Source organism: Balaenoptera acutorostrata, chromosome 18 (genome assembly GCF_949987535.1).
Source record: "Balaenoptera acutorostrata chromosome 18, mBalAcu1.1, whole genome shotgun sequence".
NCBI classification, from domain to species: domain Eukaryota; kingdom Metazoa; phylum Chordata; class Mammalia; order Artiodactyla; family Balaenopteridae; genus Balaenoptera; species Balaenoptera acutorostrata.
In genome coordinates this window covers 81114171-81132102 of record NC_080081.1, presented here as the reverse complement: position 1 = coordinate 81132102, position 17932 = coordinate 81114171, and the positions used below count along the sequence as shown (strand labels likewise).

The 17932-nt window shown below is 38.1% G+C and overlaps 1 protein-coding gene across 1 annotated transcript in view; it reads left to right on the top strand.

Annotated features, from left to right (window-relative positions):
* The window catches only part of RNF17 (ring finger protein 17), a 123882-nt gene that overhangs the window by 26199 nt on the left and 79751 nt on the right, over positions 1-17932 (top strand). The window contains exons 8-14 of the mRNA XM_057532722.1: positions 2085-2256; positions 3468-3544; positions 3822-3896; positions 7850-8160; positions 10637-10795; positions 15186-15375; positions 16634-16802. Of these exons, the coding sequence (XP_057388705.1) occupies positions 2085-2256; positions 3468-3544; positions 3822-3896; positions 7850-8160; positions 10637-10795; positions 15186-15375; positions 16634-16802 (1153 nt within the window). The remainder of the gene's footprint in view (positions 1-2084; positions 2257-3467; positions 3545-3821; positions 3897-7849; positions 8161-10636; positions 10796-15185; positions 15376-16633; positions 16803-17932) is intronic.

Below are 17932 nucleotides of genomic sequence, written 5' to 3'. Positions count from 1 at the left end.
CTTGCATAAGTGTGGCTTGTTCGACTCCTTTGTATTCTTAGCTGTTTACAATGTCTTAATTTCCTAAAGCATCTCACCCCAGCTTCTCCTTTGAGCCTCAGGCAGGCTGTTGTGTGTCTGTATCTGTGGTCTCTGTTGCCAGAGCACCTGTAGCTGTTAGTCTCTCTGCAGCCTTCCCAGCCCACTTTCTCTTGCTGCCCGAGTTCCGCATTAGGTAAAACAGCTCTTCAGGCAGCCCCCAGACAAATGAGGACGTTGCGAATAAGGTTTGCTGCGGCCCCTTCGGAGGGAAGGCATTGGGAACTGCGCTACTGTCTCCAGACCAGGACTGCAGCACACTGAGCAGGGGTCTGGGCGAGGTCAAGAAATGAAATTTCCTAGTGATTTGACTGTGGGTTTCTCTCAGTTGCACATTTGCTTCATTGCTGTATACCTTTGTCCACTTCCCAGAGTCCTATAAGATTGTTTTAACCAATTTTTGGCTCTCATTTGAAATCTCCATTGGGGAACGAGGGCTTAGAGTTTCCTAGTCTGCCATTTTGCTGACATCACTCCCTAGGCATGATTTTTTTAGGAATCATCTGGAACTTACCAAAATGACCACTTATCCCCTAAAGAAATGATTTTCATAAAGTATATATATAATTGCTAAAAGTTTTTTGGAATACTTCTTCACCTTCAGAGCCTTGTCACATTCTTACTACTCTTCAGTGTGGCAAACTCTCCTTTTTTGAGGCCAGATTTGATTTTGAGGAAATCGTTTTATTTATTTGATGAATAAAATAAGCAAGTTAGACACTATAATTTTTTTTTTTTTTTTTTATGACACTATAATTTTTGGTCAAAATATCTTAATTTCCATAATAATTCCACTGTAGGCACAGAAAAATTTTTGAGAAATGCACAAATAATGAAGGAATAACTCTGTAAGCTTCGTAAGTGATTACTTTGAAGATTATAGTTACTCGCTACCGAAGTTTTGGTTTGGTGAAGTCTATTTTAAAGTCTCATTTTATTATTTTTTATATAAATTTATTTATTTTTAATTTTTGGCTGTGTTGGGTCTTCATTGTTGCGCGTGGGCGTTCTCCAGTTGTGGCGAGCGGGGACTACTCTTCGTTGCGGCGTGCGGGCTTCTCATTGCGGTGGCTTCTCTTATTGTGGAGCACGGGCTCTAGGTGCACAGGCTCAGTAGTTGTGGTGCACGGGCTTAGTTGCTCTGTGGCATGTGGGATCTTCCCGGACCAGGGATTGAAACCATGTCCCCTGCGTTGGCAGGCGGATTCATAACCACTGTGCCACCAGGGAAGTCCTGAAGTCTCATTTTAAATTCATGTAATATGTATCTGCTTATGAAATTCTAAAATGTGCAGTAGGTCCTTGTGAGAAAGGAGTACAGATATGTCTTTGTAATGGCACAAGTGACTGCAAGATAGCCAGGATTTCTCTCTTACTTTTAAAAGTGATAGAATCGTCTGGAGTCTGTCATACCTCTGCAGTTCTGTGACAGCTGTATCTGTGACATGATAACTATATCCTTCTACAAAATTTACCTTTTTTCTAGTTATACGTACGTAGCTTTCAACTATAATAGATTTCAGGGCTTCCCTGGTGGCACAGTGGTTAAAAATCCGCCTGCCAATGCAGGGGACACGGGTTCGAGCCCTGGTCTGGGAGGATCTCACATGCCGTGGAGCAACTAAGCCCATGCGCCACAACTACCAAGGCTGCGTTCTAGAGCCCATGAGCCACAACTGCTGAAGCCCGTCCACCTAGAGCCTGTGCTCCGCAACAAGAGAAGCCACCACAATGAGAAGCCCGTGCGCTGCAACGAAGAGTAGCCCCCGCTCACCACAACTAGAGAAAGCCCGCGCACAGCAACGAAGACCCAACACAGCCAAAAATTAATTTTAAAAAAAAAACTGTAATAGATTCCAGTTCAATTGAATGCCTCATTAACCATGTTATATTATTTAAGTTCGTAAAGTAGTGGATTTACCTTTTCAATACTGTTGAGTTACTTTAAATTTACTTTCATAAAAATGTTTATGAAATACTGAAAAATAACTTTATCTTAAATGAAGGAAAAAGAACCTGTGTGAAGAGGTAGTAAGAAATACGGATGATTACTTATCAAATATAATAACGGCTAAAAGATACATTGAAGTGAAAAAAAATGATTTGGATGCAGCTATGAAGATAGCAAGAGAATTAAAATCCACACCTTCTCTAAGAATATACTGTGACCTGAATCAGGTAGTTTTAACAGTTCATAATGTGAATTATTTCTGTGATGGCTTATATTACCTACTTTGGAATATAATATTTAAGACTTAACAAGAAGAATTTGTTTTTCAGTTTATCCTAATTTGTATTGGCATCAATTTAGAATTCTTAGGTGTTGGAATTCTAAGATAAACATTAATAAACTTCTTTGACCTTTTATTATTTTTTTACCACTTAGAGAAATGGTGCAGTAAAGTCTTTATAACACACAGTCTGAGAACAAGTAGGATGACATTGAGTCGAAAGTTGTTTCTAGGACAGTTGGATAAAAAATGAGACAAGTAAGAGTAGCAAAGTAAATAGGAATATTTTCTTTTTATAAACAGTTAGGTTTGACTGTCAACTCTTGACTTAGAAACTTATCAAGATGCCATTTAGGTTTTTCTCCCAACCCCCAGCTGTGCACCTCAGGAGACAAGGTGATTCAACTCTGCCCTGTCATCTAATCATGTGCCTAGAATTAGGCAGCAATAGAAACATGTTTCTTATGAGATTGTTTGGCAGGACGGGGTTATCCATCGATCCTCTTTGCTAATTTCTGTCTTGCTCCCTTGGGGTGTAGATCCTACTCTGTTGTCTTTGAATCTTCAGGGCCTCATGACCCGTAGATGATCAGATATTTGGATTGAACTGAAGTATAAAATAGAAGCCATTGGTTTACCTGCCTCCAGAGTCTTGAACTTTGAAGGAGAAGAGTTTGCCATCATCTTACTTGACCAGGCCTCCCTCCAGCTGTAGTTCTAAGAACAGTAATAGTTCCTGTGTATTACATGTGAGGCATTAGGAGGTGAAAAAAAGTAAAATTTGGTCTTTACCCTAGTTAGCTGCATTAGGAAGATGGGGAAAAAAAAAAAAAAGAAACGTTTGCGAACAGCAGTGCAGGTGCAAAATGAATCTGACCAGAATTTTCCCTGATCATGTAGCTGTGTCCCATTTATTAACTAGTGTCTTTTGTTATCTGTTAATACATATCTTCAAAAGATTTTAAATTTCTTTTGGGGAAAAATTCATAAATTCTTATTTGCATCCCTCCCTTTGCTTGCCTAAAATCAAACACTGAGCACATTAATTAGTGAAATACCTAAAGGGTATAGTTTTCTTTCTAAAATCTTACTCTGTTTCAACGGTATTTATAACAAAGCAAAATGCACATATGAGTGATACTTCTCTTTTGATTTTAGATTATCTGGACTTTGAAATTAACATTTGAGAGTGAATTGTCACAAGTCAGCTCTCTAAAACTAAGGAACTCTCCCAAGTAAGTAAGTTATAATTCAGGAGAGCGTGGTAATTAAATATAAAAATGTATTAGAGGCTAGATTTATTAAAATAACAAGCAGTTATAAATTGAAAATTTGGGTCAAAAAATGTTTCCCAAATTAGCAACCAAATTAAAATAAGTGTAATTTGTAATAAATTAGAAAGTTATTTAAATGTTCTGTCTTTCAGAGTTTTTAATGTTAGCAACTAATTTTTATTAGGGAAAGTAATAAACTTGTATTAGAACATTTTTTATGCTAAGTATTTAATTTTAGGTTGAATATGAATTGCAGTGAGATCATCTGTATGTTCAACAATATGGGAAAGATTGAATTTGAGGATTCAACAAAGTAAGTATGAGAATGGCAATATGCTATTAGTGTCTGACATGGCGTAAGGGACAGACGTATTATTTGAGACAGAGAAATTGATGTTCAGTGTAATATTTATGATTCAAAAGCTGAAAAATAATATAAAGGGCAAAATGGTTTCTATCAGTTAAATTCCACATAAAATATTTAAGAATGAAAAGACCTAGAAGGGGTCAGTATTCAGTGATATATGTCGGAGTCATCTTTTTTTTTTTATTTATGTATGGATGGATGGATGGCTGGCTGGCTGCGTTGGGTCTTCATTGCTGTGTGCGGGCTTTCTCTAGTTGCGGCGAGCCGGGGCTACTCTTTGTTGCAGTGCGCGGGCTTCTCACTGCAGTGACTTCTCTTGTCACGGAGCACAGGCTCTAGGCACACGGGCTTCAGTAGTTGCAGCATGTGGGCTCAGTAGTTGTGGCTCGTGGTCTCTAGAGTGCAGGCTCAGTAGTTGTGGTGCACAGGCTTAGTTGCTCCGCGGCATGTGGGATCTTCCCGGACCAGGGGTCGAACCTGTGTCCCCTGCATTGGCAGGCAGATTCTTAACCACTGCGCCACCAGGGAAGTCCTCCGAGTCATCTTTGAGATTCATTCATTCAGCTAGCATTGAACACTGATGTTGTGCTAGGCACTAACACCCTAGATACTGAGATTTATGCAGAGAAGTTAAACTAAGTAGAGAATGATACACATAAATAGTAAAGTACGTAATTGCTATGATAGTAGTTTGTGCAGAATTTAATGGAGATGCAAAGGAAGGGAATGATCAGTTCTTTGAGATGTAACAGGGGTCTTGGAAAGAGGAGATTTTATTTTCCCTCATCCATGAAAAATGAGTAGCAGTTGGAAAGGAGGACAAAAGGGAGGCAGGCATCTTTGCAGAAATAACTGTATGGGTAGTGAGATCACATACTACATTCAGGGACCTGCATGTATAATTCCATACGGCAGAGGATACATAGAGGCTGAATCCTAAAGACTTTGTCTGTTGTGTGGTGGTATTTGGACTTTATTTCTTAGACCTGTGCTATCCAGTATGGTAGCTGCTAACCATGTGTGGTCATTTAAATTTAAGCATAAATTAATTAGAACTAAATAAAATGAAAAATTCAGTTCTTTGGTTGCAGTAGCCACATTTCAGGTGCTCAGTAGCCATATTTGGTTAGTGGCTATCGGATAGTGCAGCACAATTTCATTATTGCAGAAGGTTCTGTTGGACAGCACAGCTGTAAATAATAGAAAGCCACTAAAAGATTTTTAGCATGAAAATAAAAATAATTAGGTTACATTTGTAGAAGATAACTCTAGTGACCATAGAGGGTTCTTTGGAAGAATATGAGGCCGAAGGCTGAAGGATGGGTTAGGCTGTTATATAAATAGTCTCATCAAATGATGAGAAACCAAATGTAGGTAGTAGCACTGGAGAGGAACAGATAATGACAAACGCTGAATAGGGAAAAGTGGTGTAACTTAGTAACTGTTTGGGTGTGGGGAATGAGGAAAAGGGAAGCATCCTCAGTGATTTATAGTCTATATTTAGTGATGAATTGTGGTATTATTCACCAAGTTTGGAAATACAGGAAGAAAAGAAGTTGGGAGGGGGAAGATAGTGGGGTATGTTGAGTTACTGTTGTTTACTAGCTATCTCGGGAGAAATGTCCAGAGGGAAGTGAGTGTATGTGCTGAAACTTAACAGGAGGTTCTGGATTTCATTCTTGGTTTAGGAGTAGTCAGAATGTAAATGGTTTAGAAACCCCCAAAAGAAAATAAGTTTATTCAGTTGTAGGTGGTATGACCCCTAAGGAAATCATCCCCTAACAAGCATCACGTTCATTACTCTGAGGAAATAATGAGGGTCCAGCCCCCAGCCTTACAAGTTGAGAAACAGACATGAGCAGATCGTACTCTAAGCCAGGTAAACTCATGAAAGCCAAGTTCACAAAACTGACATATAGTCAGAATGCCAGTTTATTAACTTAAGGGGCAAATATAATTGCCACAGGGACTAGAATACTTATGTTGGCATTCTTTTCCAATATCCAGACAGACACAAGAAGCCAAATCATCAGAAGTTGCTTTGTTTGAGGTGTTTTCCGAATAAAGGGAATAAGGTTTATCGAATAGCTGAACGGTGTTGGTCCTGGACAGCCCGCTACATTCCTTTCCTCCCAGGGGAGACCTTGCCAGAGGCCTCGAGTACCAGTCTTTTGGCTCAGCTCGTCTTCCCCACATGTGGAGCCCTGGCCTCTCTTTGCCTCTGTGACTTGACTTTTTGCGCTTTCGTGGATGATCATGCTTTCCAGTCAGTACGTTCTTCTAGGTATTTTCATAACTTGAATATGGTTACTCTCAAATATTTTTAGTACCGAAGGGTATTGTCTCTTTAAGAGTCTGTATTGATCTTGCCTTGGTTTTAAATTTAACTCAGAAGTCTTTTAAGTTTCTTCCTAGTTTTTAGGGAAAGTATCACTGTAGCCTGCCTCTACTGATAATGGGTGGTAATTAAAGAATGGGTTTGCCCAGTGAGAGCAAGTATTGCAGTGGGTCAAGGACAGTGCCCTGGAAAAAATATTAAATTTTAAGACAGGGAAAGGGTAATCTGCAAAAAAACAAAACAAACCAAGAAGGGGTAGGAGAGAGTCGTGTTCTACAAGTAAGAGGAGAGGTCTGTGAGACAAGTTGATTGACGGCGTTAAATGTCTCAGTAAAGCCAGACAAGAGTTACTGTAAAAAGAAATGTTTTAGGTTACAGAGTTGTCATCCCATATGAATCCTCAGAAGGTGTTTGGACCTCCAGTCAGTGTGCATCAAGAGATGGGTAAGATAGGTCTGCTGAGTCCAGTTGGCTTTCTAGGTTCTTATTTCTCATTTCATTTGGCTTCTTTTTTTTAAATTTATTATTTATTTATGTTTGGCTGCGTTGGGTCTTCATTGCTGCACGTGGGCTTTCTCTAGTTGCAGCGAGCGGGGGTTACTCTTCGTTGCAGTGCGCGGGCTTCTCGTTGCAGTGGCTTCTCTTGTTGCGGAGCATGGGCTCTAGGCGTGCAGACTTCAGTAGTTGTGGCTCGTGGGCTTAGTTGCTCCTTGGCTGTGGGATCTTCCCGGACCAGCGCTCGAACCTGTCTCCCCTGCATTGGCAGGCAGATTCTTAACCACTGCGCCATCAGGGACGTCCTCACTTGGCTTCTTAAATGGTGATCTGTGAAGAAGCTAAATGTGTCATGGGTTAACGAAAATTAAAGCTTTTGAGAATCTCGTTTTTTTGATAGAATATCTATACTTGTAGATTTGATAGCCCATATCTGTGTGGATTTATGAAGAAGATAGAAAAATTTGTAGATTAGTGGCTGTTGAATAATCATACCCAAAGGATTCAGACTGATGGTGATTTTTAGCCTAGATGGAGATTTCTAGTAATTTTCTCAGGATTGTACCTCTCACTGCTTCCTACACTTTATTTTTAAGCCAGTGAATTAAAAGAAGAAATAATCTTAGCATAGTTTAAAATCAAACACCTAAGCCAAATCAAAATTTGGATAATTGAAACTGAAAACCTATATCCACTGTTCTTTTAGGATCAGATCATTGTGACATGACTGTATATCAAGTTCTTTCTTCAGCTTCTCATTGATTTTACCTCTTGTTGACCTTTTAAAACCCTTGGGCTTGGGAATGGGCAGAAGTTTCGGGATAATGGAAATGTTCTAAAATTAGATTGTGGTGATGGTTATCCAACTCTAAATTTAGTAAAAATCAATTGGATTTTATAGTGTGTAAATTTTATCAATACAGCTGTTTAAAAAAATACCTGTGGGACACCTATATAACTTTAACTCTTTGTATGTGTCACAATACTGTCATGTGGAAAGGAAATGGTTTTAAGGTGGTTATAAAAAATTATGAAATGATTTAAAGTAGCCTCTATTTTTAAACAGATTTGATCCTCAAGAAAGTGAAATGGGACAGAATGTTCAAAAGAAATATAATCGTAAAAAGGAATTTTCTTGTAGTGGTACATACCCATCACTAGAAAAGAAAAAGGTTGACATTTCTATCCTAACTAGTGCAGCTCCCCCACCAACTCCTTTGCAACGGGAAAGCAGTGATACGCATTTAGAAGCAAAACACTTCCCACCACAGAACGAGGTTGTTGCAATAACCCCCTGTGAAACCGTTGCTGCTTTGCCTCAGGCGGGACCGAGCCCTGATGTGATCATCGAAGAAGTCATCGAAGAAGACCTGGAAAGTGAGTGAAAATAGAAAAGCAAGGAAACAATATATTGTGTCTGGAATTAGAAACGAAGTTAGTTCCTTTTTGTCACTATACTTAACAAACATATTGCTGTTACCTTACACCGCATTCTGAGTTAATCTGTTGATTGCATGACCCTACTTTCACATTTTCCAAAATTAGGATAATGTTTAATGCAATAATATAGCTAAACTCTAATATTTGGTTTAATTAGGGCGTTTGACTGTTTAATGTTCCACATACAAACCTCTATAAAAGATGAAAATACTATAAATAAATGACAGCCATATTAGTAGAAGCAGTCTGATGACTTTGTCCTTAAATTTAAGAACAGCATATCTTAAATCTTTGTTCTGAGATACAGTCCTTTATAAAATGAACTATCATGAATGTAGTAGCATCTGTTAATAATGTTTGTTAACGTTTAAATGTGTCATAATTGTTTGATTAGATTTCCAGTGTTGGTGTTCTCCCCATCAACATCAGGGTGAGATACTACTGTGTGTAGTTACATTGTCAGTCTTCTTTAGGACCATTTTCAAGATCTTTGGTTTTCTCCTCCCCCCTGCTCCCAGTCTATTTCATTGATTGAGTTTCCAGAATGGTATTTTGAATGCAAAAAAAAGGACATGCTGTTTTCTCTCATTTCCACAATGTTATTATTATCACTGATTATCTCAGTGAGTTAAGAGAACTATCTGGACTTTGCCTGCTGATACAAGGGGGTCTTGCCCTTCCAGTATTTTGCCCATTCAAGTACAGCTTTTTAAACAGTATGTTAAGTATGCCATTGTCAACGTAATAAAACTAATAACAGTTGCCTTTATTTTCTCTTTTGACGAAGCATGCTTCACAGATTATCTTGTGGAGACACCTAGATATCCAAAAGAGCCTCTTCAGAAAAAATCGTCTGTTCCTTTTGGATCAAAAGCAGGTATGTTAACAACTCTGAACTTGATGCAGCAGAGTTGATACATAGTAACTCTTATGGAGAGGGAGGCAGTGAGTAAAATGAATTTTACTAATAACTAAAACGTATTTATTTATTTATTTTTGCCACGCCGCGCGGCTTGTGGGATCTTAGTTCCCCGACCAGGGATCAAACCCAGGCCCACAGCTGTGGAAGCATCGAGTCCTAACCACTGGCCCTCCAGGGAATTCCTAAAACTTCTTCCTTTTTAACGTTAAAAGTTCTGGCTGTTACTGGCAAAAAATATTTCTGAAATTTATAACAGTGCTCTCAGCTGTCTCCCCAGTTACACATACTTATCTCTTTACCTCATCCTCAGTATGGGTATTATTCTGTGTGATCTGTATTGGATAGGTAAAATGATCTATTTGTTCAATTTTTATCATCTATCTATACTTCAGTTCCTCCTAATCTTTGTTTTTTAAACATTTTTACTAGATATACTAGGACACCTACATTGTTCAAAAATTAAATATATATATATTAAAATACCCTGTGAACCTTTTCGCTTAACCTATTCCCATTCCATTTGTCTCTTCCTCCCTTCCAGTTTCTTTATTAATATTTGAACAAATACACATATATTATTTTTCTAATTCTCATTTTTGGTTGTTTTTGTACACAAAACACAGCATGCCATATACACTGCAGTGTTTTTTTAATTCCTTTCTTTTTTCCTTTTTTTTTTTTTTTTTTTTTTTGTCTTTTTTTTTGGCCACGTCACATGGCGTGCAGGATCTTAATTCCCCGGTCAGGGATCGAACCTGTGCCCCCTGCAGTGGAAGCGTGGAGTCTTAACCACTAGACGACCAGGGAAGCCCCTTAATTCTTTCCTTAACATTATGTTCTGGAGATCTTTTCATATCAGTAGAAACACTTGGCTTAATTACTGCTGTATACAAAAAGTTTCTCACTGTCTTTTATTCTGCCCCACCCTTACTTCCACCAAAACACACATATCTCCCCCTAAATGCTGCTCAGTATGTTGGCTTTCCCAGACTTTTTTTCATACTTCTCCAGCCTGATAAGATTTAAGATTCAAAGTGGCTATGAGCTAATTATTAGTTCTTTCAGTTTAGTATAGTTTAAACAGGATTTTGGGGGCTATATTAGAAACATCGTTATCAATGGGGTTCTGAGTTCCAATTATGTTTATAAATAAATTCTGAAGTTTTGTTGTAATACAGTAGAGTTACAGCATATACTCTGACTTTAGAACCTAACTAACTACTTGAACTTCAATTCCACTTATTTAACATATTTTGCAAATAAAATAAAATGTTTGCAGTTCAGGTTGCTGAAGAAATCATTGTGGAAGTGGGATGTGTTTGTTTTATCAGTCTAGTTACTGTTTGGGGTTTGGGTTACCTTTTGTGGGCCTAGGTATTCTAGAGTTTGCAGTGCTACAAGACATATTCTTTCAAAGGATACTGCATTCAGTTTCTGTGAATTCTTTCCTGACTTTTGGCTTATTAATGTGGTTTAAATATTCTCATCCAGGTTCTCCAGAGCTAGTTTTTGTAAGCCACGTAATACATCCTTGCCACTTCTACATTCGGAAGTATTCACAGATAAAAGATGCAACAGTATTGGAAAAGAAGGTGAATCAGTTTTGCAGTAAGAGTGCATACCTTGATCCTTCAGACATTTTGGAGCTAGGTAATGAAATATTACTCTAAGTTAAAATATGAAGCTTATTTAAATATTGTAATATTGGCCAACCCCTATAGACTTTTTGTAATACAGATTTGTGCAAGCATAAAGGTTTTGGAATTATTTAACATAGGTTAAATTTTATTTAGGTAACTTAGCTAAGTATAAAAATCGACTGTTGTTTTTTTTTTCTGCTCAGAGATACCTAGTAGTAATAATATTACAGTGTACAGTATACATAATTCCAGTATTTTTAATGTCATTTTTAAATGATTTTTAAATATTTTTAGTATCATTTGCCAAGTTTAACTGGAGTCATAGTAATTTGGAACTTGCTTTCTTTTTTTTAATGTTCTTTTCCATTATGGTTTATCGCTGAATATAGTTCCCTGTGCTATCCAGTAGGACCTTGTTGTTTATCCATTGTATTTGTAATAGTTTGCATCTACCAACCACAGACTCCCACTTCATCAAATACCAAATATGGTATTTGTCTTTCTCTTTCTGACTTCACTTAGTATGATAATCTCTAGTTCCATCCATGTTGTTGCAGATGGCATTATTTTGATCTTTTCTATGGCTGAGTAGTATTTCATTGACCACATCTTCTTTATCCATTCGTCTGTCAATGGACATAAAATTGACTGTTGAATGAGATATACACAAAAACTCCATTATGGAGTAAGGTGAGATATTTTTTAAATTACAAAACCCATGATGGGTTATATAACTTGTCCCCTCATCTCCAGAGGAAAGTATTCCTCTAAGTGTTCCTTGTAGTATGACTACCATCCCTTGCTGTCTGCATGTGAACGTTGAAGATGTCATTGAACACCTGAGTGAGATAGATGCAGGGCAGTGGCATCCGTTTCCTAGGGCCACACAGAGGGTAATTGGTAAATTTAATCAGTCCATCTTAATTCTAAGGCTGTGTGTAATTTGCTGTAATTTAGGCTTTCATTACAAACGTTTTCCTTGTAGCACTTGATTAAATTTGATTGTACTCTGTAATAAGATGAAGCTATGATTTGTTTGATTTATTAATAGAGCATTTTTCTCATTCTGTTACTATCAATGCCTATATATAACTAATATCAAAAACTACTATATTGTCTGTTCAGCTTTATATATTAGGTTTTTTTAAAATTTTTTTTAATTTTTTGGCTGCGTCAGGTCTTGGTTGCGGCACGTGGGACCTTTCATTGCAGTGCGTGGGCTTCTCTAGTTGCAGTGCACGGACTTCTCTCTAGTTGTGGCATGTGGGTTTTCTCTCTCTAGATGTGACGCGTGGGCTCTGTTGCTTGTGGCACTCGGGCTCTCTAGTTGAGGCACGTGGGCTTAGTTGCCCTGTGGCATGTGTTATCTTAGTTCCCCGACCAGGGATTGAACCCACATCCCTTGCATTGGAAGGCGGATTCTTTACCACTGGACCACTGGGGAAGTCCCTATAGTAGTTCTTTAAAAGTGTTACTAACTCTCAGCTCATCTTTGTAGCTTATCAGAATATCAAGACTAGAATCATCATATACTTCTGATAAAAATGAATAATAATTTTTAAACTTAAAAAATAGTGTTTAGGGCTTCCCTGGTGGCGCAGTGGTTGAGAATCTGCCTGCTAATGCAGGGGACACGGGTTCGAGCCCTGGTCTGGGAAGATCCCACATGCCACGGAGCAGCTGGGCCCGTGAGCCACAATTGCTGAGCCTGCGCGTCTGGAGCCTGTGCCCCGCGACGGGAGGGGCCGAGATAGAGAAAGGCCCGCGCACCGCGATGAAGGGCGGTCCCCGCACCGCGATGAAGAGTGGCCCCCGCTTGCCGCAACTGGAGAAAGCCCTCGCACGAACCGAAGACCCAACACAGCCAAAAATAAATAAATAAATAAATAAAATAAATAAGAAAATCCTTTAAAAAAAAAAAAAAATAGTGTTTAGGGACTTCCCTGGTGGCACAGTGGTTAAGAATCCTCCTGCCGGTGCAGGGGATACGGGTTCGAGCCTTGGTCCAGGAGGATCCCACATGCCGCGGAGCAACTAAACCCGTGCACCACAGCTACCGAGCCTGTGCTCTAGAGCCTGCAAGCCACAACTGCTGAAGCCCGTGTGCCTCAAGCCCGTGCTCTGCAACAAGAGAAGCCACCACGGGACTTCCCTGGTGGCGCAGTGGTTAAGAATCCACCTGCCAATGCAGGGGACATGGGTTCAATCCCTGGTCTGGGAAGATCCCACTTGCCACGGAGCAACAGCCTGTGTGCCACAACTACTGAGCCCGCATGCCACAACTACTGAAGCCCGCGTGCCTAGAGCCCTGCTCTGCAACAAGAGAAGCCACCACAATGAGAAGCCCATGCACTGCCATGAAGAGTAGCCCCCGCTCGCCACAACTAGAGAAAGCCCTCATGCAGCAACGAAGACCCAAAACAGCCAAAAATAAATTTAAAAAGGAAAGAGAAGCCACCACAATGAGAAGCACATGCACCTCAACGAAGAGTAGCCCCCACTCGCAGCAACTAGAAAAAGCCCATGTGCAGCAACAAAGACCCAGCGCAGCCAAAAATAAATAAATAGAATAAATTAATTTAAAAAATAGTGTTTAAATTCTGAATATCTAAGGAGGGAAGGGTGTAGCGTTAAAGTTAATTTTTACAGCTGCAAATAATTCTCTAAATTTAATATATGCACAAAAGAGCTCAGTTTAGATTTAGAAAATGTTCTAAGAAAGCCAAAAAGTCATCCTTTAAATTGTCAAGGATAATTATTCTTTCAAGGTAGATATACATGATTTAAATACTCATCTATCTTTTTTCTTTTTCTTTCAATTTTTTTATTTTTGGCTGCGTTGGGTCTTCGTTGCCGCATGTGGGCTTTCCCTAGTTGCAGCGAGCAAGAGCTGCTCTTCATTGCGGTGCACGGGCTTCTCATTGCAGTGGCTTCTTTTGTTGCGGAGCACAGGCTCTAGGCGCGTGGGCTTCAGTAGTTGTGGCTCACAGGCTCAGTAGTTGTGGCACACGGGCTTAGTTGCTCCAGGGCATGTGGGATCTTCCCAGACCAGGGTTCGAACCTCTGTCCCCTGCATTACCCTGGATTCTTAACCACTGTGCCACCAGGGAAGCCCTCATTTATCTTTTGAGAAATTAATGGTAAGGGAAGAAATGTAATATAATGCTTTAGCAGAGTATCCTCTCGTTCCCTTTTCCTACCTGTGTTCTTCATTATAAAGAACAACAGATGACTTCAATAGACTTTTATCTCATCTATTGCAAGAAAGAATAGTTTAATAGCATATAGTTTAAAACTAAGAATATTGGTTATATGGTATATCAGCATAAGAGAAGGGTTGATGACAATCTCAAGGCCAAAACACATGTTTTGGTGGAACTTAAAAGGTTGCCCTGATGTGCCTCTCAACTATCCTGTTTTTATTAGCCTGCGTAGAGGGGATTGTACAGCATCTCTCTGTATATAATCAGTGATCAAGTCTTACCAGGTGTATCTCTCACGCTAGCTGCGTTTTTAAGAGGATGGGCTCTAAGACTACCTGGGTTCTCTTCCTACCTCTTCTAAATAGCCATGTGGCTTGGGCTGGGTTTTCAGCCTCTTTTTGCCTAGTTTCCTCACCTATAGGATGGAAGCACCATCTCCATGGGGTTGTTGTGGGGAGGAGGTGAATTAAAACACAAAATACTGAGAACATTGCTGAGCCTATAGTAAAAATAAAAATTCTTTCTAACTTGATCTTTTTTTCTGGTTATTAATTTGTAATTCATCTGATCCCTCTATAAGGGAAGACCATAAGGTCTTCCTCTGCTGCTTGGTCCTTGGTTCATCTTCCCCTTCTCTGAACTCCACTGTGTATTAATTTCTTAATTTTGGCCTTTACACTCTGCCTTTCTTGGTTTCTTTACTTACACTCCCCTTTTACCAAGAGAATGTCATTGCTGCTTCCTTTATGCTACTAAAGTATTTTATAGATTTCGGTATATATATATCTGCACTTGCATGTGTGTACATGCACAAAGATAGGTCTTTATTGTTATAAGTACAGTGTATTATAGTCACTTACTTGCCTGTCTCCTTTCCTTTCTTGAGCTTCTTGATGGCAGGACGGTCTTACTCATCTTTGTTATAGTTTATAAAACACAGGTCCTCAGTAAAGGACTGCTGGCTTTGTTTTCTTTGTTTTTACCTCCCCGTCTAGGTCATAAGTTTCTGTATAACAGAAACTGCCAAAATACACTACCTTTTAATCCCTCTCATAGCACTTGACACAGTACTGTATCATCAGTTAATAAATGAATTAAGACTTCTTAGTGGTGGAACTAATGTACATGTTTGTAAATTAGAGCTAATTAGATATTTTTCTTCATAAACATCGATAATGATTTGTCTCCATTATTTAGGTGCAAGAATATTTGTCAACAGTATTGAAAATGGAATGTGGTGTCGAGGAACTATTACTGAATTAATTCCAATAGGAAGTGAAAGTATTAGAAAACCTTGTATTCCAACCAAATTCTCAGTCCACAAAGTTGCACTAATACAAATATTCATGGTAGATTTTGGAAATTCTGAAGTCCTAATTGTTGCAGGGTATGTTATTTTATAATTACTATGTATTCGTGGTCTGCTTAGAAACACTTGTGATGGGGGAGGAGGGGAGATACTAAAGAATAAAGAAAAGTAGGAAGAGGTAGAGAGGAATAAGTTATCCTTCTTCACTTCAAAGGCATATACCTTTTATTTTGCTCTGTAATTTGCCTTACTAATTACTAAATTAGTAAAGTATTAGTTATCAGTGTTACTAGATGGGGAGCTTGGAAAAAGAACTTTTTGATGTTTCAAACTTAAATGCTCTTCTATATAGCCTCAAAGCAGGAAATGAGGCACAAAAATGGTTCTTTTAAATGAAGTGTTACAGTTAGTTCCCAGATGATTGAGTAAAATTTTTAATCATATTTCTGTAATTTCACTATTGTCTGTTAAAGTGGCATAGTGTCTAACTCTAGGTGTTCAAAACTGTTTCCCTCAGTCTTCTAGGAAAGTAAAACAAACTGAAAATGTTCTTCTAGTAAGGACCAGTATTAACTCTTGCATGGTCACTTTATTAAATGGTCACAGCTTTATAAATAGATTTCTACTTGAGGGTGTCATCATGCCTTTTAAATTTAAACCAAATAGGTATATGAAAGACAATCCAGATGAAGGCAGTTGAGATTTATTTCTATAGGTAGAAACAGTGTCTGTGTTTATAAAAACTAGATTAAATCTATATAGTGAGATAGTATGAATCAGAATATAACTTTCTAAGAGAAAAATACCATATATTAACACATTTATATGGAATCTAGAAAAATGGTACTGATGAACCCAGTGGCAGGGCAGGAATAGAGATGCAGACGTAGAGAATGGACTTGAGGACACAGTGGGGGAAGGGTAAGCTGGGACGAAGTGAGAGAGTAGCATTGACATATATACACTACCATGTGTAAAATAGATAGCTAGTGGGAAGCAGCTGCATAGCACAGGGAGATCAGCTTGGTGCTTTGTGACCACCTAGAGGGGAGGGATAAGGAGGGTGGGAGGGAGACGCAAGAGGGAGGAGATACGGGGATGTATGTATATGTATAGCTGATTTACTTTGTTATACATCAGCAACTAACACACCATTGTAAAACAGTTATAATCCAATAAAGATGTAAAAATAAATAAATGAATTTTTAAAAGAGTGTAACTTCCTAGAAGATTTAACTTAAAGAGAGTATCCTTAGAAATGCATACCTTTTGTGGGGTAAGGCAAGTTTGGGCTTGAAGCATTATTTTCAGTAAATATTGCTTGAATTCTTCCCAGAGTTGGTGATACTTACATGAGATCAGAACACATTGCTAAGCAGCATGTCACACTAAATGACTTGTGTCTGGCTCTGAGGAAGTCTGAGCCATATATTGAAGGGCTGCTGAAAGACATCCAGCCATTAGCACAGCCGTGCTCATTGAAAGACATTGTTCCACAGAATTCAGTAAGTGAGACTTAAATTATTTCTTATTCAGGGGCCAGATAGTCCAGTTTTAGCTATGCATTGCTGACCAGATTACTGAATGTAGGTTCAGTTCTCTTGTTAAATACATTTTGTATAATAAACTATTGGTGCCAATAAAAAAGGAAATGAACTTCAGTTTCTACAATTAGAACCGTTCTTAATGGGATATTGAGTTGAATATGCATATATGAACATAATGATGGGTGAAATATCCAAGTAAACCATAAAATTTTGGAGTCAAATAAATATGGAGAGAAAAATAAATTTTAAATGTTATGTGGTATGTGTTTCCATTCATTTCTTCACTATTTCCATGGCCCTTTGCTCACTACTTACAGCCTATATTGCATTCTGCTTTGTATTATTAATGAATATTTATTCCCCAGAAAGATTTAAAACTCCTACGAGACAGAAATTGTGTGTAAAAATACTTGTTAAGTAATTATATTATTATAAAGTCTGTGAAAGCAGGAGTCTGCACCTTTGCTCATCTTTGTATTCCAGCACTTAGCAAATCACTGAGCACGTCATAGGCATTCAGCAAATATTTGAAAGAATGAACAAATGAATAAAAAAGTAAAAGGAAACACATAAACATATTAGCCCTGGTATTTTCCTCAAAATGGGAAAATTATTTTGGCTTTAATTTTATCTTTTTTTTTTTTTGCCTTTTCTATTCTGAGTGGGCTTTACTTTTATACTCACAAAATCTTTAGAAGATGTTTTATTTTTAAGGAATGTGTAGTTTTGGCCCGTGAAATTTACTTTAAGTATGAGTACTTAAAGTTTCAAAGTTCAGTGAGACATTTTTTTTTCAATGGGTGAGTATTTTTCCTTATTGTTTAAGTAGCATTTACCTCATATATTGCTAGTAATGGAAACTAAGTTACCTGGTAATGATTGTAAATATCTTTAATGTATTACATGGCTTCCATCATGCTTTCAAAATTACCTTTTGGATTTCATCGTTTAGGTGGAAAATTCGTATATAATACTTGTTTTATTTTTAAATTTTTATTTATTATCTTGATATTAATATTCAGAAGTAAAACTAAGTCCTGAAGTGTAACAGCTTATGGTCATCTTGAGACCATGTTTATAAAATCTAA